This window comes from Staurois parvus, unplaced genomic scaffold (assembly GCF_062004578.1).
Source record: "Staurois parvus isolate SC_StPar_1 unplaced genomic scaffold, SC_StPar_1.0 ptg000009l, whole genome shotgun sequence".
Lineage (NCBI taxonomy): Eukaryota > Metazoa > Chordata > Amphibia > Anura > Ranidae > Staurois > Staurois parvus.
In genome coordinates, this window is record NW_028317805.1 from 10,178,615 (window position 1) to 10,200,382 (window position 21,768).

The following is a 21,768-nucleotide window of genomic DNA, read 5'->3' on the forward strand; positions in this document are numbered from 1 at the left end:
ACACAGACATGATAGAGGAAGAAGAATCAAATAGGAAAGATCCAAAATGCCTGGACATATCCTGGGACCAGACGTCCAAGGTCTGGCAGCTGAGTGTGGCAGCCATGAGAAGCTGCAAGGTAAGTCCTGCTAGAGAGAAGAAATGCTTAACACTGGGAAGTATTGCACAGGGACAATAAGACAAATGGCTAAAATCTCAACTCCATAAGGAGCTGCTCCTCAACAGGTTATTGATGCGCAAAACACCAGGGAGGAGTAAACTCTCAACCTGGGGATTTTCTTAGCAAACCCAGGTTGGGAACTTTAGATAGCAGAGACATATTGCTCCAGGCCTAGACATGTGCAGAATGTGTCAATAAGGACCTCCCCGGGTAACACAGAAGAGGGTGTCATGTCTAGGAGCATGTGTACTGTGACAGGGAAGAGTTACCTGGGCTATTGGTGATCAAACCTTCAGGAATAATGCAAACTGCCCAAAATCAGAGGAGTGTGAGCTGGAAAGGCCCACAGGTTTGCTACCCCTGTGCTCATGTCCACCGTGCCCACAGTACACAATTGAATTATTATCAAGGCTTACTCACATACTAACTACACAGCAAGAGGGGTTAATGGATAATTGACACTGTTGACTGCTGTGCAAATATCACCAAGGGTTACTCACGGACCAATTGCAGGGCAGGAGGAATTAACGGCTGTCCGACTACATCACCATAAAGCAGCCACACAAACAGTATGCAAGTTAACAGCCATCTACAACCAGGTCACTGGAGGTAACAGCAAGGAAAACAGGGCCAGAGCCTTGCGAGGAGCAGACAGATGTTTGTCTAACAAGAGAGAGGAGGGCCCTATTAACGTTCCGTGGCAGTGGTCTGAATGGCCCTTGCGGCTGACAGATGGTACAATAATGAAAAAAAAAAAAAAACCTACGCAGCACGACTAGTGTGCACAATTAAACAGTCTTGTCCCCTACTCCCTTAGGTTTCTGCAGTTGCCTCAGTGTTCCACCAGACAGGTGCACTGTGGCCCTGGATCTGTAAAGCACTCTGGGACTGCCTCACACATGGGACTTTGTTACCTAGGCAAGCACTTTCAGGAGTCCAGTGCCAAAAGACCCATTACAGATTGGCCTGTTTCTTCCTCCTGCAGGTCCAGGTACAGATTCCATGACAATGAAGAGGATCAGCAGATCTAGAACTTTGCAAAATGAGCCCTTTTGACTTTAAAGCAACTAAAGAAACTTGCTAGATGAAAAATAATCTTGATAAAACGTAAGAAGAGGTTTATCTTATCTCAGAGGAAAGGAGAAATCCACTCCCCTAGGACACTTGCAAAAAACTGAGGCAAGCTGTGAGTGGGAGAGGTTATACTGGGCTGTCCTTGAAGCTTTGTTTGCAAATGAGGGAGCAGCTGAAGCCCATAAAGAGTGCCTAAATATGTTGTATGAGAAGCTTGATGTGTCTACATTATGCATGCACCATTGCTATGATGTGCATAAACTTGTGACCGTTTCACCCAAAGCTTGATGTTCAAAGATCGTGGAAAAGTGAATCAAACACTGATCTCCTCAGCTGTGTGTTCAGGTACTCCAGTCCTTTGAGACCTTTGGAGGAACTATTCTCCCCCCTGGATGTTTGATTGATTTTACAATACAAAACAATCAAATGCATTGATCAAACTTTGTCTGCTGCAGGAGTATTGATAGTCATCGAATGGAGAGGCAAAATTGGGAATTACAACAGGAAGTCATCTCTGGAACCCACTGCTCCCTTGACACAGTTCTCCATCACCCAAAATATACATTATTGGGGTCTAAAGGGAGAAGTGGCACCTTCCTCCCAGCAATTTAACAGTCTTAAGTCCTAGCAACTGACTTCTAGGTCCAAGTACATCGTTTATGGGAGGAGGTCACATGCTCCCACACACCTGTAAGCCCCAAGTATTTTGCACCAGCTAAGGGAGAGGAAGGACGTATCAGTGGGTCAAGTGTGGGCTTTACACAGAGACTGTCACTTTGCCCTGAATATGCAAAGCGATAGTGCCCCTTTTAAAGCTCAACCCCAGGAACACTGAGTATCACAGTAGTGACATCTCCAAATTTGGCAAGAACAGCAATCAAAGGCAGCAGTGCTTTAGATCTTACACTAAGATATACAGCTTTGAGGCTTTAGACACATGAAGTGCACTGCTATTTTTCAGGAGCAATCAAGACAAAAAAGGTACATTTTTCAGGATACTACTTGGGTGCAATTCTAACTTTTTGCGTTCAGATCAATTTTAAGAAGCTTATGTTGTACATTACAATAACTCTAATGAATTACACATCATACATTACACTAATGAAGCCCTTTTTTTCCTTCATGCTCAGGTCTCCCTAGTTTCTTGCAAGAGATGCTTCCAATTAAATCACCTATTGTTTATCAAATGGGAGACATACAACACATAGCAAAAAAAACTGAAGTACAGACAAGGGTGAACAGACTGGGAATTACCTTAACAACTTCTCCTCCATCAACGTTCATTAACTGGCATAAATTCTGCTGCAGTAAGTTTGTATTAGATCGCCACTTTAGGAGACCCAACAAATCCACTAAAAGAAAGGAAACATATTTTACCTAGCAAAGCACTAAAATGGTATTTTTGTAATTTAAAAAGGCGACCTGAATTTCAGCATTCAGTCTTAAATTCATATTGTGCTGGTTTACTGTCATGAGACAAACATGAAGGCTGCTATTGCTGAGCTCTTCTGAAAATGTTAGTTGCATGGTTATCATGATAGCCCTCTGGCTTCATAATGTCTGAGTCAATCACCCACAATAAGTTTGCAAATTAGAGCCTGTGACTTTATTCATTGGCATACTTGTTCCAGGTCAGTTACCCAAAGTACTGGATTAAGAATACAACCAAGCAACAAATAGTTTCAGAAAGGGGTCATCACTTGAATTCTCTACATTTCTCTCACAACAGGTTTCTTTTAACTATAGGGTTCTGTTAATTTCAGAAACTAGTTACATTTATTCATTTCCGCCAGTATCATTGCACCATCATAAAAGTTAGCATCTTCTAACTAGGATATTTTTAACTAAATTGGTAGAGTTGGCTTCTGCTTCTGATCTCTGCTTACAGTGACACAGAGGAACTTGCCTTCATCATCACCCTCAAACAGAAGCTACATTCACATCCCACTGTTAATTGTTATCTACATTGGTTTGGTGCTCCAAGCTCAGCCTTTTAATTCTGGCATATAATATGACACGCAGGATAGCAAGAAAACCAATTGTGTGAAAATTGTTCCATGATATCAAGTTGCTTTTTGTCCTTGAAAGCGACACTGGACTATGATACAAGGTGTGACCTGGAGGTGTCACTGCAAATTATTTCTGAAATCCTAGTCGCAAAGAAATGGGAGATAAATGAAATTTAGACACATATTACACTCTGAAAGATGTCTTAGGTAGAAATCTGCAATTTAGCCAAAACCCAACATTACTGCAGGAGAGTAAGAACAAGATCTTCCTAAATAAAGTCCCACTTACCGTTCTGTGTGAGTTTAGTTGAACAGACAAGGGTGGATATTTGGAAGGAGTCTTTGCTGATGGTACAGCAGCCTAAATTCTGCATGCTCTTCCCAAGAGATGCGTGTCCTTTCTCCTCCAGTTCAATCTTGGTTGCAGGGAGGCCGAGGTATGTTGATGCATCTTCAAGCTTCTTTGCCTCTGCCTTTTTGCAAAAAAAATAACAAAATCATTATGTGCAATTTGGAAATGAATTGCAGATACATAAATATCCGGACTAAAATGCTGTTAAGTCTCTTGGGTCAAAACTGAACACATAGGCCATTTCTCACAAAGCATAAGCAGTAGGAAATGGCTAATTATAAAATGTTCTTTAAAAAGCAGACTATTTAATAAGAGAACAAGAGATCTTCAAAAATATAAACAAATAACTTATACACAGTGAAAAGCAGCCAGAATACCTCCATTTCTAAGACTAATGCCCTTAATTGCAACAATAATTTAATTCTCTAGTTGTGATTCATGCATTTGTTCTACCAATCAGAGATATCCAATTAAATGTTACAATAATTTCCAATAATTCTGAGAAACAACGACTATGATGAACACAGGTGTAAATCACAAATCTATTTTTATATTAAGTAGAGATTATTTATTATGTAAACAGCTTTCTCAGCAGAGCAGTATAAGAAATACATTAAAAAGAATTCTCAGCAGACTTTTTCCTGAGTACCAAGTAATGGGCTGGCGTTTTGGTCTGCAGCTTGGGGTTCAAAGACAACCAGCTCATAAACCTCAGAGAGGAACGCATCTTTAGTTTATTCTGATGCAAAGGCCTTTCTTAGTAACGATGCACACACTTGGTTCTTCCAGTAGTGAAGTTGTAGTACATGTGGTATAATTGACAGCCTACTCTATATCACTATAAGTCTTCATACCTTTTTCCTGCAACCCAGGCAGATCAGCTAGTGTTTTATATGTGACAAGCTCAACCAGTTTGAAACATCAATGTGGACAATGCCAACCTCTTCCATGATCTAGCATGCTTACAGCTGCTTATATACAAAGTAGAATAGTTCTAGACTTTTTTTTTTCATTAACCACTATCATTCAGCTATTTACAATGCACAATTTATAGTAAATATGTCAGAACACTAAAAATACAGTTATTAGACAGGGTTATACTGCAACACAAGCACCTGGTGATACCTACACACCACCCTGTCTTCTTCCACACCATGTGAGACCAGAATCCTGGGAACCAGTAGTATGCAAATTGTGACACTGCCTGAAAATGTCCAGAGGTTGCTAGCCCCTACTGACTGCCTCTATTGGCCGGTAAGGCCAAGCATCATAGCACCTAGACAATATGAATGTGCAGAAGGGTATAGGCAAGCTCTCGGCTCTTGACACCATCAGTGTCAACAATTTTGTTTTGTCAGGTCTGGATGTAAAAAAAAAAAAAAAAAAAAAAAAAATACCATGAAACCCACTTCAGTACTACAGGGGAACTTTAAGGGATAAGTTCACCATTAGGAACAGGTTACATGTTCCACCCGTTTTTAGGGTGGAAAATGTGACATGTTCCCAATGCTGCATGGGAGATGTCTCCCTGTACTATTTGTCAAATTTGAAAACAGCGTGGCCATGCAGAGCTCCGCCCACATGGCCGTATCATTCATTCATGGACTTCCGTGAATGAATGAACTGCAAGTCCCGACAGCCTTAGCGGCTGTGGGCTTGTAGTTTTCAATGAAACCTGTTTTTAGGGTAGAACATGCAACGTGTTCCCAATGCTGCAGTCGTTGCCTGATCCCCACCCCCCATGACAGAAGTATGGGGAGAAGTTCCCTGTATAACCTGTCAGTTTTTAAAAGCAGGGTGGCCGTGCGGGGCTCCACCCACATGACCACATCATTCCTTCACAGGGTGAGCTCCAAGTCTTAGCGGCTGTAGGTTTATAGTTCTCAATGAACTACCACAGCACTGTGGAGCACTGTGGTAGTTCACTGAAGCTTCCGGTCAGAATATCTGCTTGCACGTACATCCCGTACGGCAAGCAGATATTCTGACAGGTCTGCAGGAGACCCGCATGGCATCAGCGATGTACTTATCGCTGGTGCAATGCTTTTTAGGCTCCTGTAGACAAAAATAAATGCACATTTTTTTAACCTGCAAAAAAGTGCATTTATTATATTTGTCTAAAAGGTGAATTTATCCTATAAAAATTACTTCACATTAACTAATCTTAATACAAACTAAAAGAGACACTAAGTGCTTCAAACTGGGAACACAAGTTTGAAGCAGATTAGCTGCCATGTGTAATTTTAGTCAAGGTGTCCCTGTGCATTTTCACCCGTGTAATGGGATGAACCTAGGTCAGGTCAAAAAAAGAATATATACACGTTATGACTTCCTTCGGACATCCTTCCATAAGCATGCAATGTTTCAACGAGAGTAAAATTCAGTCAAACTATGTTACATCTCTATTTTAATGAGGGAACATGCATTACCTTGTAAACAATGAGATCATGCTCTCCGTCTCTTAGTGTTGTTCCATCGTATCTCATTAGCTTCACAAATGCTACAGCAAATATCTTCTCTGACTTGTCTTTAGCTGTGGAAGAAAACATACAACACTTGTATGCCTTGTATGAATGTTGTTTGAGTCCAAGGAAGTGCTGAAAAGCATTATTTAGTTACTGACTTTTTCTATCATGCTGCAACAAATTAACTCGTTTTTTTGGATATAGAATCTAGAGTCTTGTAAATAGCAGTTGGTCCCTGTGTGTACTACAGATTTAAACATACAAGAACCCGACATGTGCTTATGGCTAGAAAAGTGTTTGCTACTTGACCCAAAAGCGGGTTTCTGAACCAATAGGCAGTTTGTATTTTATTGATATTTTCAAAGCAACAGAGAGATGGTTATGAAAGTGGGTGTCCTGATTCCTGCATGGGCTTTCAGAAATCACAAGAGAAAGACCATTCCCTCTCAGGGTAGTTCACTGCAATTGCAGCCAAATCGGTTTACCTTGATGCTACAGAGGTCTACCAAATGCCATTATGGTGCTACTGAGAAGTACTCTCCTTGATTATGGAGGTGACACAAAATAGACTGAAAGCAAATAACAGAACACGTGCCACGATGTAGTGTAACAATGGCAGGCACAATGAAAAATCTGGTCAAGTGGTAGAGGTTACTAAATACTTAAGCTGGCTATAGATGGAGTGAAATTTGGCTGGTTCAGCAGGGATGGGATAAATTTTGACTTATCTATGGCAGTTCCCACTCAACAGAAGTCAATCTAATGATCAAATTTTCTTAAATGGAATTGTTGGAAAAGTTTTATTCGATCAGTGGCTGCAGCTCTAATCGGTGTATTTTGACAGTGTAGGAGTCTCAGCTGTCAGAATACAATAGCACAGCAGGGAGGATACATCCATCCACCTTGCAGGTGTGCTTCCCGCATCCGCAATCAGACCTTAGGCTAGGTTCACTGCTGTCAGGGTGATTGCCGTTGCGGGGCCACACCTGTTCAAGCAGCTGCAACCACCTGCACAGAAAAATGCACTGGATGGAAATTGCGGCAGCACTGGAAATCGCACTGCACTTACGGGTCCTATATGGGCTGTAATTTCAAAAATTATGCAGCAACATTTTCCCTACATTTTCAGGAGCACGGCAGCCCAATCAAATGAATGGGCTGCCGTGCCCATGCAAAACAATCGTGTGAATCAGGCCTCAGGGTCTGTTTAGACTAGATTTACACTATTGCTTCTTGGTGCATTTGCACGGGCACGGTAGCCCATTCATCTCAATGGGCTGATGTGCCTGCATTTCATGCAGGAAAAAGGTTCTTGGCATTTTGAAAATGAAGCGGGTGGGAAAGCATCATGTTATTTCCCTGCGGATCCCATAAACACGCTGCATTTTAAGATGCATGGGGTTCCATTAAGACTGAATGGCAGTCCCATGCATTTTTAAAAAGCAGCTTGTTTTTTCTGCAAGTGGATGCAGGTGCGGGAAGAGCTACAATTCTCGCACCTATAACCACCCGCAATTGGCATTATGCACTTGTATTGTTTTCAGCTACACCTGATCACGCTAGGGTGTTGTGCTTAGGGGGATTCTTAGTAAAATTCTGGATGCATTTCAAGAAACTTCCACACATTAGTAAAACACTGGAAACACTGATAAAAAGCTTGCTTGGCCTGAATATTTTAAAAGGCCCATGAACACCACCATTTAAACACCCTTAAAATATCCCTAAAATGTTGATGAACAGGCACATAAATTATACTTACACTCTTGGGATGATCTGTGGCGAAACGTGAACCTTAAATGGCTCCGATTCACATCTTCAATTGGGATCGCAACCTGGAAGAAAAAAATATCACATTTAACTAGATAAATTTCTAGCAATGACCAAGCACATGCCACCCTTAATTGTCCATTGTGCCAATCTTGCCATCAGATATAAAATACTCATATTGCTATGCACAATACACCATATGCTTTAAAGGATAAGTTCACCTTTTGACCAAAAATAATAAATGCACAGGTGAAAAATGTGCATTTATTATTTTTGGTTGCAGGAGCCTGTAAAGCATTGCACCAGCAATTAGCAGATTGCAGGTGCCATGCAGATCTCCTGCAGACCTGTCAGTATACCTGCTTGCCCCTACGGGATGTACGAGCAAGCAGATATACTGACAGGAAGATTCAATGAACTACCACGGTGCTCCACAGTACTGTGGTAGTTCAATGAAAACTATAAGTCGATAGCCGCTAAGGCTGTTGGGACTTGGAGTTCACCCTGTGAATGAATGACGTGGCCATGTGGGTGGACCCCCGCATGTCCGCCCTGTTTTTAAAAACAGACAGCCTATAAAGGGAGCTTCTCCCGATACTTCTGTCATGGGGGGGGGGGGGGGGGGGGGGGGAATCGGGCGGCAGCGTTGGGAACATGTTACATGTTCCACCCTAAAAACGTGAACTTATCCTTTAAGTCACCAAAGACCCATTATCTCCTGCGTTCAAAGACTCAGATCAAATGGGCATTAGTAACTAAACAGCGTGTTCATCCACTGGTGATCAGAGGTTGTGCAGCTCTATCATGAAGCTGGGGAAGCTTGATAAAACTGTAGAAGAGGATGAAAGAAAGAGCGCACAAACCTTGCGCATTACCTCAATAAACAGTAACTAATTTTATTTAATTTAGGAAATGTACTCACAAAGGTGACGGTAAAATAGGCATAAGTAAACCATATCCACACAGGGTTACAGGTAAATTCAAAGGGGGGGGGGGGATAAAAACGCATTTCGAAGGGTGCTCCCTTCTTCATCAGAGCTGGATGAGCAGATAGAAACTTCAGTATGGCAGAGTTCCCATAGCAAGGAGACATTCAGCCACTATCTGCTCAACCCAGCTCTGATGAAGAAGGGAGCACCCTTCGAAACGTGTTATCATCGCACTATTAAGAGGTCTGCGGCTGATTCAGAGCACAGACGGGTTCGTGCAAATAAAGGCACATTGAGGAAGATTTCTGCCAGATCCATGCATCGGATCAAGAGAGCAGCTGCTAAAATACCATTACATAGCCGCAAACAGATATTTGAAGCTGCTGGTGCCTCTGGAGTCCCACGGACATCAAGGTGTAGAGTCCTCCAGAGTCTTGCAACTGTGCATAAACCTTCTATTCGGCTACCAATAACCAATGCTCACAAGCAGAAACGGCTGCATTGGGCAGAAAAATACATGAAGACTAATTTTCAAACAGTCCTGTTCACTGATGAGTGCCGTGCAACCCTGTATGGTCCAGATGGATAGAGTAGTGGATGGTTGGTGGACGGCCACCCTGTTCCAACAAGGCTGCGACGTCAGCAAGGCGGTGATGGAGTCATGTTTTAGGCCGGAATCATGGGAACAGAGCTGATCGGCCCCTTTAGGGTCCCCAGGGTGTAAAGATGACCTCTGCAAAGTATGTGGAGTTTATGACTGACCACTTTCTTTCCTGGTACAGAAGGAAGAACTATGCTTTCCATAATAAAATCATCTTCATGCATGACAATGCACCATCTCATGCTGCAAAGAATACCTCTGCATCAATGGCTGTTATAGGGATAAAAGGAGAGAAAGTCATGGTGTGGCCTTTATCCTCCCCTGACCTCAATCCTATTGAGAACCTTTGGAGCATCCTCAAGTAAAAGATCTGAGGGTGGGAGGCAGTTTACATCCAAACAGCAGCTCTGGGAGGCTATTCTGACATCTTGCAAACAAATTCAAGCAGAAACTATCCAAAAACTCACAAGTTCAATGGATGCAAGACTTGTGAAGCTGCTATCAAATAAGGGGTCCTATGTTAAAATGTAACGTGACCTGTTAAAATGTTTAAAAAGTTAAAATGTTGTTAAAAGTTTGATTGAAATAGCTTTTGATTTCAGTAAATATGCTGCAAACACAACAAATGACAATTTTCAGTTCTTTACAACCTATAAAGTGTTTTGAAACTTACTGTGTGGAATATCTTGGAACAGTGCATTGTAAGTGTTTTATGTTTAAAAAAAAAAATACTGTTATCATTAGGAGGTTTGTTCAATAAAATTTGAATTGTACTCTTAATAGTTGATAACATGAGAATTATGCTGACTGTTATTTACATCAATTATTTAGGTAAATGAGAAAAATATCATATGCATAATAATTTGGAACAGGGTGTATATAATGCTTTTGCGCTTTACAAAGCAACTGGAAAAAGTGGATTCTTCCTAACATTCCATGAAGAGATCATCATGGCCCTTTTGTATCCAGAAGGTGCTGTGGCCCAAACCTCAAACCCAGATGCAGTTAGCTGGCAGCATGAGAGGCATTTTCCGATGCCATTCCTGATACCCCAACGCAAAGGACACACCAAAAAAGATATAATTTCTGTAGTAGACATGGAATTAGGCGTAACACCCGCTTTTTTTGTCCCTCCTGTTCTGGCCACCCTGGTCTCTGCATCAAGGACTGCTTCTGTTGCTGCCACACACTAGTGGAGTATTAGTATAGGGTACAGCATGGCACAATTCAGGGCACATACTTACACAGAGTCTTGAGAAATTTTAGGTAGTCAGGAAACTGGCTACCGCATTTGCAGTGCTGTTGGATGAGATTTTTCATCCGCAGTTAAAAAAGGTGCATGTATGCCAAAGCATGGGAGCCTGGGGTGGCCAGTGGGTGGATGGCCCCTATGCTTCAGCATATATATTATAATATTTTTTGGTACATTTCATGTGTGCCCACCATTAGAAGTGGGTGGATGCAGGGCGGTATATTCTAATGGTGGGCATACCAAACACTTTTTCTGACAGATCTCTTCTCATTTTCATTGAGCCCACAGGCTGCATAAAAAAAGAAAAAAAAAAAAAAAAAAAGAAAGAAGAAGAACATAGCATATACACCCCCAACAAAAGGACCAGCGACGTACTGGTACATCACTGGACTTTGAGTGGTTATGCCAGGATGATGCCTGCAGCTGCAATCCTAGTGGCTAATTGGCAGCAAAATTGCTTTTACAAGCAGCGGGAGAAGATGCCCTCCTCCCCCACTGCCTTCCATGGCCTTCTCGGACAGTCACATGTCATCAGGGGAACCTGAGAATGCAGCCGGTTTTTCTGCCAGCTGACCATAGAGCTGATTGGATACCGGAATGGTGCCAATTATCTCTATAGTCTAAGGAATCGGAAGCTACAAGCAATTCATCACTTCAGTTTTGCAGGATATAAACGGCACAATTTGTAAATTGGGAAAGCATCTGATCACACAGATCTTGGTGAGATTAGATAATGTAAGGGCAGAGGAGATATCTAAAAGCACCCTCGCCTCTCCCGCGAGCGTAGACTCCGTGCCACTATGTAAACCGCAGTTGCACCATGCTTGTGAGGTATCGCACAGCCTCTCAGCTGATAGCTTAGGGTGTCTAGTTTCTGAAAAGGGGTCATTTTGGGGGTGTTTGCACTGTCCTGGTATTTTAGCACCTCCAGAAATGTGATAGGCTCTCAGAAAGTAAACACTGTGTAAATTCAATTATCTATACTATAGTTTGTAGACTCTATAACTTTCACACAAATCACTCAATATACACATACTGGGATTTTTTTTTACCAAAAACATGTAGCAAAGCACATTTTGGCCTAAATTTATGATAAAATTAGAATTTTTGGGATTTTTTTTTTAATGACAGAAATTAAAAAATTTTTAAAAAAAACCCAAAACAATATTTTTCACAACTTTGAGTTTACCATATATTTTTTATAGCCAAAAGTAAAACATTTAGGGTTTTTTCAAGATTTTTGGTCTTTTTTCATTGATAGCGTGAAAAATAAAAAGTGCACAGGTGATCAAATACCACCAAAAGAAAGCTCTATTTGTGTGAAAAAAGGACATAAATTTCATTTATGTACAGCATTGTATGACCTCGCTATTGTCAGTTAAACTAGTGCAGCGCTGTGTTGCAAAAAATTACGTAAATTTCAGTATCTATACCATAGTTTGTAAATGCTATAACTTTCACACAAAGCAATCAATGTACACTTATTGGGATTTTTTTTTTTACCAAAGACCTGTAGCAGAATACATTTTGGCATAAATTTATGACTAACTTTGAGTTTACTATATAAAAAAATATTGTTATATCGTTCAAAAATTTTGTTTGATTATAGCGCGAAAAATAAAAAGCGCACAGGTGATCAAATACCACCGAAAGAAAGCTCTATTTGTGTGAAAAAAGGACGCAAATTTCGTTTGGGTACAGCATTGCATGACCGTGCAATTACCAGTTGAAATAGTGCAGCGCCGAATAGCAAAAAAAGGCATGGTCAGGAAGGGGGGTAAATCCTAAGGACGGCAAGTGGTTAACACCTTGTGCTGCTTTTCCCTCTCTTAGCTTAGCTGTACAAGGGCTAGAAGAAGCTGATAAGTCAAATCAAGGTACTTGCAATGCTTACATTTAAAAAATATTTCAAGGATATATTAAAGAATACAGTATGTCAAACCAAAATTTCATATTGCTGATATGTGCCTGCTGTACCATGTACTTTTATGGAAACTTATCTTGTTCTCTTTGTATTGCTTCCTTTGTGTGAAATACGTATGTTCTTGTCAGTCCCTCTGCTTTCCTCATACAAAATAATCACACTAGGTAGGAGAGCACAACAAATTCAGTTTTCTGTGCTTAGAACCCCCCTTCCACCCCCCCACCAAGCCATTCACTGGGAAGATCAGTGTGCTTCTGCCACCCCCATCTCTCCAAGATCCTAATGCAGTTGAGAACAGAGAACAAAAAGAAAAAAAAAAAAAGAAATTTTTAAAGAATTGGCTGTTTTACAAGGTGAGGGCTTACATTACTTTAATGATTGCAGAGGTGCATCAAGTTGTGTCTTATACCTGACTGCAGTACAGCTTTAATGTTAAAATATTTAGGGGGAATTCTAACTGGCTGCTGCGTTAAAAAAAACTAAGATAAAAGAAAAGGCCCAACTTAAATTCAGAAAAAATGTATTTAAGATTGTAATAATTTAATAATGGAGTACCAGTTAAAAGAAACAGCAGATTTGTTATTGTTAAACCTAATTTGTGTGGTATCATTATTTTGGATAATATGTTAGATTTGTATTTGCAATTAAACAATAATCTGGTGACAAGCATCCCACATTCTTTTCATTACCTTAACAGTTTCAAACCAGCGGGGCTGCTTCACTTGATAGTATATCACAGATTTGTATTCTGAAATCGCTTCATCTCCTGCCCCCGGGTAAATCACATTCTTGAAAGAGAGGAGGACAAAACAAATACATTCAGTGTGTTCTGAGGTTCTCTAAACGAACAGCTTTATAACAAAGCACTAAAAGCTGACATACTAAAGCTATTAATGGCAATAAAGCATAAAGACTTTTCTGCTTAAAGAGGAAATCAGTCTGATATTGTGTTCTCAAACAATATCAAAAGTATAGAAAACTCAGATTTTTACACTACAAATAATTTAAAAAAATGTTTGCACTGTAATAAGATTAATGTAAAATTAATTAAAGCATGTTTCCACTTTTGCAGCAGAATTAGTAGAACACCCACTTTATATTTTTACACGTTCCAATTCACAGAGCACAACAAAAAATGTTCATAAAAGTTACTGCTTACCATTTTACTTGCTTAAAATCCTACTTAGCTTTCCTTTTTTATGTAATATTAAAACAGACCTTAAACCAAGGCACATCTGTGCAAGCATGAAGTGCCCCTGTGCATGTACAGAAAACAGCAGGTCTCTGCCAGTCTATTGGACCTGGCGGAGACATATGGCCAGGGACGGACTGACCATTTGGAAACTCGGGCACTGCACGAGGGCCGGGGTCAGTAGGGGGCCCCATGAGATGCCCCTGGTACCTTTTTCATAGGCTTTTTTGAGTTTGGGCAAGGACACAGGGGCCCCATAATCCCCTATTGCCCGGGGGCCCCATGAGTTGTCAGTCCGCCCCTGCATATGGCATTACTGCACATGTGGAGTGTGCTTTAGGGAGTTCATTTACAGACACATCACAGGTCTCTGACCCCATAGACCTTGTAGAGACTCGCAGTATGTCTGCACATGCATGGGATGTTGATACAAATACCTGTAATTAACAAATAAGGTTATGCCAGACATGTAGGCAATTGAGATAAAATACATTACCTCCAACCTTTTCCCATCTTCATCAAACACAGATACTGTGACTTCCACGTTTTTGGCCGTGGTTTTGTTGCCTCTGTCAAAGTCGCCCTGGAGCAGTGTGACATATATATCATTGCGTACATCACCTGCAAAATATGACAAAATTGCAAGTTAGTAATGTACCTGTCTGCAAATAAACATGGCTATAAAGCTGTACAAATTCCGTACAAATGCCTATGATGTATGAAATAAGAATATCCTCTACTTTGCAGACTTTTACTCTGGTTTACAAGTTTTGCCCAATACACATCCAAATGTATAATCATTAAAAAAAAAAAAAAAACAAAACACATTTACCTGGCATACATCATAAAATGAGCCTTATGCGTTTATTCACAGTTGTAATAAAAATCTCATTGCACAACTGAATACATGGCTTAAAATGCATGTAAACCCCAAGTGGATGGCAATTAGTTTTTAAAAAAGACAGGCATGGCTGGAGGGATGCCAGGGCAGCAGTTTTTGTAACAGCAACAGCAGAAGTAAATGCAGGGGCTCCCAGCTAGTTTACAGGCAAGTAAATGCCACATGGCTGTATCTAAGGGGGTGGTGGGGTGGGCTATGCCCCCCCCCTCCAAATTTCAGTTGCGTCACCTCCCCCTGCCACACACAAGCTCCCCCCCACCCCCCACAGCCCATATATAGTTGAAATCAAACCCCCTTATCTATTTTTTTTTTTTTGTTTTAGCATGCCTTCCTTATCTCAAAGAAACAAAACCCAAAAAAAGATGGGATGAAGGAAGATTGTTCAAAGAAAATTGGGCAGATTACCATTTCTTTCTCCAGGCAAATGCTAAGGCATTCTGCTTAAATTGTAGGGAATTTGTGTCAGTTTTAAAAAACTACAATTTTAGAATGCATTATATGCAAAAAAAAAAAATGCCAACACATACGAGGCATATCAAGAAATGTGTTGTAGTGACAAAATAGTGATGTACATTATATATATATATATCAGTGATCTTCCTGACGTTTTCTGCTCATCAGCTATCCCTATTCAGTGTATTTTATATGTGGGCTAAGACAATTCCTCCTCTTCCAGTGTGGCAAACAAAAGTCAAAAGGTTGAACTCCCACGGTGTATTACATAATTGCTGTGTTGTTTTCTTTTAGAAAGTAAAACTTTTGTTTCTCCATTTTATCTAAGGGGTGCTGATCTTCCGTTGCCTCTTTGCAGCCACCTTGTGTCTATATGCAGTCCGTCAGTTACTGTACTTTACTTATTAGGGAGGGCTTTCTGCACTGTGAGCAATGGCGGATATTCTCTCCAATGAAAATGCATGTATGTGCTATGGTGATAATGCAGGAGTGCATTTAGAAAACAAGAGATAGAATGTTGTCACCCTGTAACACGAAGGTGCCTAAACAGTTATGGAAAATACCTTTTGAAATAACTTTTAAAAAGATGGAAAGTAGCTTATGAAATTACCTGAACAAGTTAAAGATTTTAATTATTGGGTTTCTACCTGCTTAAGGGAACAAAGGATGCAGAAACAATGATTTTTACAAATATCTACAGATAGGCTTCCACCTCCACATTTAAGATTAATCTGAAAATGAAAAGTCAACTCTATACAAACATTTTTTAAGAAAGCTATAATTATGCATTGCTTTTGGCATAGTGAAATGCACCATGACCAATACTGAGTTTTTATGACAGGCCTGGACTAGTCTCAAAAACATGGTGCCTAGGCTAGCATTAAAAGTATATCTAAACCCAAGAACAAAAATAGTGTAAGATACCAGTGCTTAAAAGGGTAGCTGCATTTTTCAAGTTTCTTTCTTTCTTTTCACCAGATGATCCTACCAGTAACACTTCCTGTGCTAGGGTTACCATGCTCACTCACATCACTGTATCTATGGAAGAAAAGCTCTGTCTCCCTAGAATAGGATGTTAGAACACCCCCTTTACCCATCTTCTCCATAACTGAAGTTAAGGGGAGACGTGTTCTGTAGGCCACATATGTTAACAGGGTTGGGCTGATAACACTGTTTATGATTTAAAAAAAAAAGAGAAGTATGGGTTTTTAAAAATTACACACTCACCAAAGGTGCATGCAGCATCAGTACAATGCCACATCTGTTCTTTGCCACTTCTAAGACTGAGAAATGAGCAATCAAAAACAGCTGATCGCTCAGTTCCTAATGTTCAGTGAGCAGAGAGTTGAGGACTGTCAGTCACTGGTTCTCTGCGTTTCCAGCGGGCAGTAGCACCAGGCTGTGAGTGGCTGGCTCAGTTTCTCAGTGGCTCTTTAAGAGGCTGAGCCAGCTGCAAGTCTAGGAATCTGGGTGGATCCCAACTGCAAAGGTGAGATCTTTCCTGGGTATGGACCAGTTGAGTCATGTTAGCAGACAGCGAACTTTAGTCCGCTGTCAGCTGAAACTGGGTCACAGGAGTGAAGATCGAACTGCACTCTTGTGATCCAAAGGAGAAGTACAGCCAAAAAAGCTTTAGCTATGCTTCTCCTCTACAGTGAAGGAAATAAGTATTTGATCCCCTGATGATTTTGAATGTTTGCCCACTCACAAAGAAATGATCAGTCTAAAAATCGAATGGTAGGTGTATTGTAACACTGAGAGACAGAATAGCAACAAAAGATTCAAAAGAAATGTATGTCTAACTAATTATGCACTGATTTGCATGTTCATGAGGGAAATAAGTATTTGATCCCCTCCACAAAACACGACTTAGTAATTGGTGGAAAATCCCTTGTTGGCAATCACTGAGGTCAGACGTTTCCTGTAGTTGGCCACCAGGGCTGCACACATCTTAGGAGGGATTTTGGCCCACTCCTCTTGGCAGATCCTGTCTGCTTGGCGATAGTTTGGTAGCCCAATCCAGTCTTGTGTAGGTCTACAATCATGTCCCTGACATCTTTGGACAGCTCTTTGATCTTTGCCATGGTGGAGAGTTTGGAATCTGATTGTTTGATTGCTCCTGTGGACAGGTGTCTTTTATACAGGTAACAAAATGAGATAAGCAGCGCTCCCTTTGAGAGACTGCTTCTAATCTAAGCTTGTTACCTGTATGAAAGACACCTGGTAGCCAGAAATCCTGCTGAATGATAGGGGATCAAATATTTATTTCCCTCATGAAAATGCAAATCAGTGCATAATTTGTTAGACATGCATTTCTTTTGAATTGTTTGTTGCTATTTTGTCTCTCAGTGTTACAATACACCTACAATTCAACTTTTAGACTGATCATTTCTTTCTGAGTGGGCAAACATTCAAAATCAGTAGGGGATCAAATACTTATTTCCTTTACTGTAAGTGCAGCATAACCAGAGAATAGTAATTAGAAAGCATGATAAAGTTCTGCCAGGATCAATAGTTTTTTTGCACTTATTGAACAGATATAACAAAACACTTTAAATTATATATTTAACAGACCAACAAAGAGGAAAATAAAAAGGCAGCAGTTCTGTAACAAACTCTGAGGCATATAAGTATCTCAGATTGCAGTAATGCATTCCAGTAAAAGCTCTGCACAGCAATGACTAAAAAACAGCATACATACATTTTAGCCACCTACCGCTCTAAACACCTCACTCAAGAAAGAGATTATTCGCAGTCTCCAACACACTGTTCCTATTCCAAAGCGTACAGTATCCCATTCTAGTTATCTTGGTCACTGACCTCAGCTTGCTCCTTACTAATATCACCACACATGGGTCTAATAACAGCATTCAAAACCAAAGAATAATCAAGCATTCCAGTACTACACCCAGTATGAACCTCCAACCCTTTTGTATTCAGACTCAAAAACTAGCACCACAATGTCCAAAACCACATACTATTAAGTCTGATATTATAATGTGGATTGAAGCAGAAGCTTTTTGAAATGTAAATATTAAACTCCACTAAATATGTTAGGAAAAAAAAAAAAAAAAAAGGATTGAAGATGCCAATAGCAATTCCTCAAAATGTGTTTCCACTTCTGCTCCAATAATAGGTTAGACTTTGTTTAGCTACAGTTGTGACCAAAATTATTCAACCCCCAATGCTGTAAAGGGGTTTAGGGACTATAGTGTACATTTGGAATTGTATTCAGAATCAAATCCTACAAGGACGTTGTAACTACCCAAATGCAACTAAAATGACATCAATTGTTTATGTAATACAGTAGTAAATGGTTCTTATGTGGTTTCTTCATTGCCACAATTATTCAACCCCTTAAAGACTACCACTCTGAAGAACAGAGGTTCATACAGGTGCTTTCCATCAGGTATTGAAAACACCTGTGGATGTCACCGAGCAGCAATCAAGCATAATAAGCACCAATTAGGCAGCTTTAAAATGACTGTGATACTCAGCTCCTTCTAGACATTTACTGGTGTGGTTACAAACATGGTGAAGGCAAGAGAATGGTCCAGGAAGACAAGAGAAGAGGTGATTTCTCTTCACAGGAAGGGCAATGGCTATAAGAAGATTGCAAAGATGTTAAACATACCAAGAGACACCTTAGGAAGCATCATTCGCAAATTCAAGGCAAAGGGCACTGTTGAAACGCTACCTGGTCGTGGCAGAAAGAAGATGCTGACTTCGACTGCTGTGCGCTACCTGAAGCGTAGAGTGGAGAGAAGTCCCCGTGTGACTGCTGAGGAACTGAGAAAAGATTTGTCAGATGTGGGTACAGAAGTTTCAGCCCAGACAATAAGACGCACACTGCGTAATGAAGGCCTCCGTGCCAGAACTCCCAGGCGTACCCCCTTGCTGTCTCCAAAGAATAAGAAGAGTCGACTGCAGTATGCCAAAAGCCATGTGGACAAACCACAAAAGTTGTGGGATAGTGTTCTGTGGACTGATGAAACAAAATTAGAACTGTTTGGGCCCATGGATCAACGCTATGTTTGGAGGAGGAAGAACAAGGCCTATGATGAAAAGAACACCTTGCCTACTGTGAAGCATGGTGGAGGGTCAATCATGCTTTGGGGCTGTTTTGCTTCTGCAGGTACAGGGAAGCTTCAGCGTGTGCAAGGTACCATGAATTCTCTTCAGTACCAGGAGATATTGGATGGAAACGTGATGCAGTCCGTCACACACCTGAGGCTTGGGAGACGTTGGACCTTTCAACAGGACAATGATCCCAAGCATACCTCCAAGTCCACTAGAGCATGGTTGCAGAGGAAAGGCTGGAACATTTTGGAGTGGCCATCGCAGTCACCAGACTTAAATCCGATTGAGAACCTCTGGTGGGACTTAAAGAAAGCAGTTGCAGTGCGCAAGCCTAAGAATGTGACTGAACTGGAGGCCTTTGCCCATGAAGAATGGGCGAAGATACCCGTAGATCGCTGCAAGACACTTGTGTCAAGCTATGCTTCACGTTTAAAAGCTGTTATAACTGTAAAAGGATGCTGTACTAAGTACTAAGATTGAATGTCACTTGGGGGTTGAATAAAACTGATAATGCTGTGAGCACAGAAAAGACATTTGTGGTTATTTCATTATAACTGTTATGTTATATTTGTCTGACCTACAAGTGCCTCTTTAATGTAAATGTAAGCAAGATGACTGAATGATCAAAAGCAATGTCAAACTGGCCAAAACACTCAATTTCAGTGGGGGTTGAATAATTTTGGTCACAACTGTATAGCAAGTAGAAGTGATTTGTTTTCTGTTGGGTTCCTTTTCTGATTGTAACTATTCTGTAAGTGTCCTTCAGAAATGAAAATTTTTTTGTTTTCTATCAGAAAGACATTAGTATGATAGAAGCAGTCAGCAGCTGGTAAGGCCTCGTTCACACAGGGTGATCACATCCGTGCCCCATGCAGGTCCGTATTTTACTGGCAGGGAATGCACACCAAGTGTGTTTGGAGCCGTGAACCCGCATGGATGTCACATTGGGATCAGCGGATGTGTCTGTGCAGCCACTGTGTCCAAATAGAAATCTTTGGGACAGCCTGCACAGTGTTGCACACAACACCTGTGCATCCCCCACCAGTAAAACACAGCCCTACATGGAGAATGGATGTGATTGCTCTCTGAAAGCGACCTAATTGTTACTTTCAACTAGTTGCTGAATTTTTCTTTGCTGAAACTTACAAGTACCAGCAGATTTATTTTATTTACAGTACCTTGAAAAACTATTCATACACCTTGAAATTTTCCACATTGTCATGTTACAACCAAAACCGTAATATAAAAAGAACATCTGGGTAGCTGTGACCATAACATGATTTAATTTATTGTTAGCTGTAAACAACAAACACATACAGGAAAAATAAAAATGCTCAACTTTAAGGAGCTAATTTTCCAAGGCTGAGAGCTGCTCTCCAAGTCTTAGACTGGGAGGGGATATTGGCATTGATGAACACAACACAGAAATGGGAGTTCTTCAAAAAGAGTGTATGTGAACACACTGCAAAATATATTCCCATGGGCAACAAGTTTAAAAGGCTAAAAATCAAACCTATGTGGCTTACAGCCAAAGTTAAAAAAGCTATAAATATTAAGAAAAGAGCTTTTATTAAATATAAAAATGAAGGAACGCTATCATTGTTTGAACATTACAAATATAACAAAATAAGTAAAAAGGAAATCAAGGTCACAAAAATTAAAAACAAACGACAGATTGCAAAAGATAGCAATACAAACCCCCCAAAATTCTTCAAAGATATTAATAGTAAAAAGCCATACCTAAAAACAGGTCCAAGCATGTACAAAATAATCTAGAGTGGGTGACTGGGGACAAAGAGAAGGCAAATGTATTAAATAACTTCTTCAGCTCTGTGTATACAAAGGAGCATGGGGGAGCTCTTGTCCATTATGGGCATGGTATTGACACAGCTCCAGATGATCCACATTGGCTCACAACCAGGGGCGGACTGACAACTCATGGGGCCCCTGGGCAATAGGGGATCATGGGGCCCCCGTGTCCTTGCCCAAATTCAAAAAAGCCTATGGAAAAAGGTACCAGGGGCATCTCATGGGGCCCCCTACTGACCCCGGGCCCTTGGGCAGTGCCCGAGTTTCCAAATGATCAGTCCACCCCTGCTCACAATTGATATGATCCAGAAATATTGAGACAGAATAAAGGTGAATAAAGCACCTGGACCAGATGGCATACACCCATGAGTCCTTAAAGAATTGAGCTCTGTCATTTCAAAGCCATTGTTTCTAATTTTTAGGGGCTCTTTAACGACTGGTATAGTACTACTGGATTGGCGTAAGGCCACCGTGGTGCCTATATTTAAAATATCTAAATCTATACCAAGTAATTATAGACCTTTTAGTTTAACTTCTACAGTTGGGAAGATACTGGAGAGTTTAATAAAATACCAGCATGGATTCATGAAAGACAGAAGTTGTTAAACAAATCGGATTTCTTTTTATGAGGTGGTGAGCAAAACCTTGGACAGAGGGGTGACTGTGGACGTGGTATACTTGTATTTTGCAAAAGCATTTGACACAGTTCCACACACACGGCTAATGTGTAAGTTAAAGTCTATAGGCATGGAAAAATCCGTATGTAAATGGATAGAAAACTGGCTAAAAGATCGTATTC

The 21,768-nt window shown here is 40.7% G+C and overlaps 1 protein-coding gene across 2 annotated transcripts in view; it reads right to left on the reverse strand.

Annotated features, from left to right (window-relative positions):
* DOCK1 (dedicator of cytokinesis 1) overlaps positions 1 to 21,768 on the reverse strand; it is a 536,657-nt gene that overhangs the window by 351,360 nt on the left and 163,529 nt on the right. For both annotated transcript variants that reach the window (XM_089669568.1, XM_089669578.1), the window contains exons 14-19: positions 14,223 to 14,347; positions 13,224 to 13,322; positions 7,821 to 7,893; positions 6,026 to 6,129; positions 3,534 to 3,717; positions 2,490 to 2,587 (exon numbers count right to left, since the gene is read on the reverse strand). In XM_089669568.1, coding sequence (XP_089525694.1) covers positions 2,490 to 2,587; positions 3,534 to 3,717; positions 6,026 to 6,129; positions 7,821 to 7,893; positions 13,224 to 13,322; positions 14,223 to 14,347 — 683 coding nt within the window. The remainder of the gene's footprint in view (positions 1 to 2,489; positions 2,588 to 3,533; positions 3,718 to 6,025; positions 6,130 to 7,820; positions 7,894 to 13,223; positions 13,323 to 14,222; positions 14,348 to 21,768) is intronic.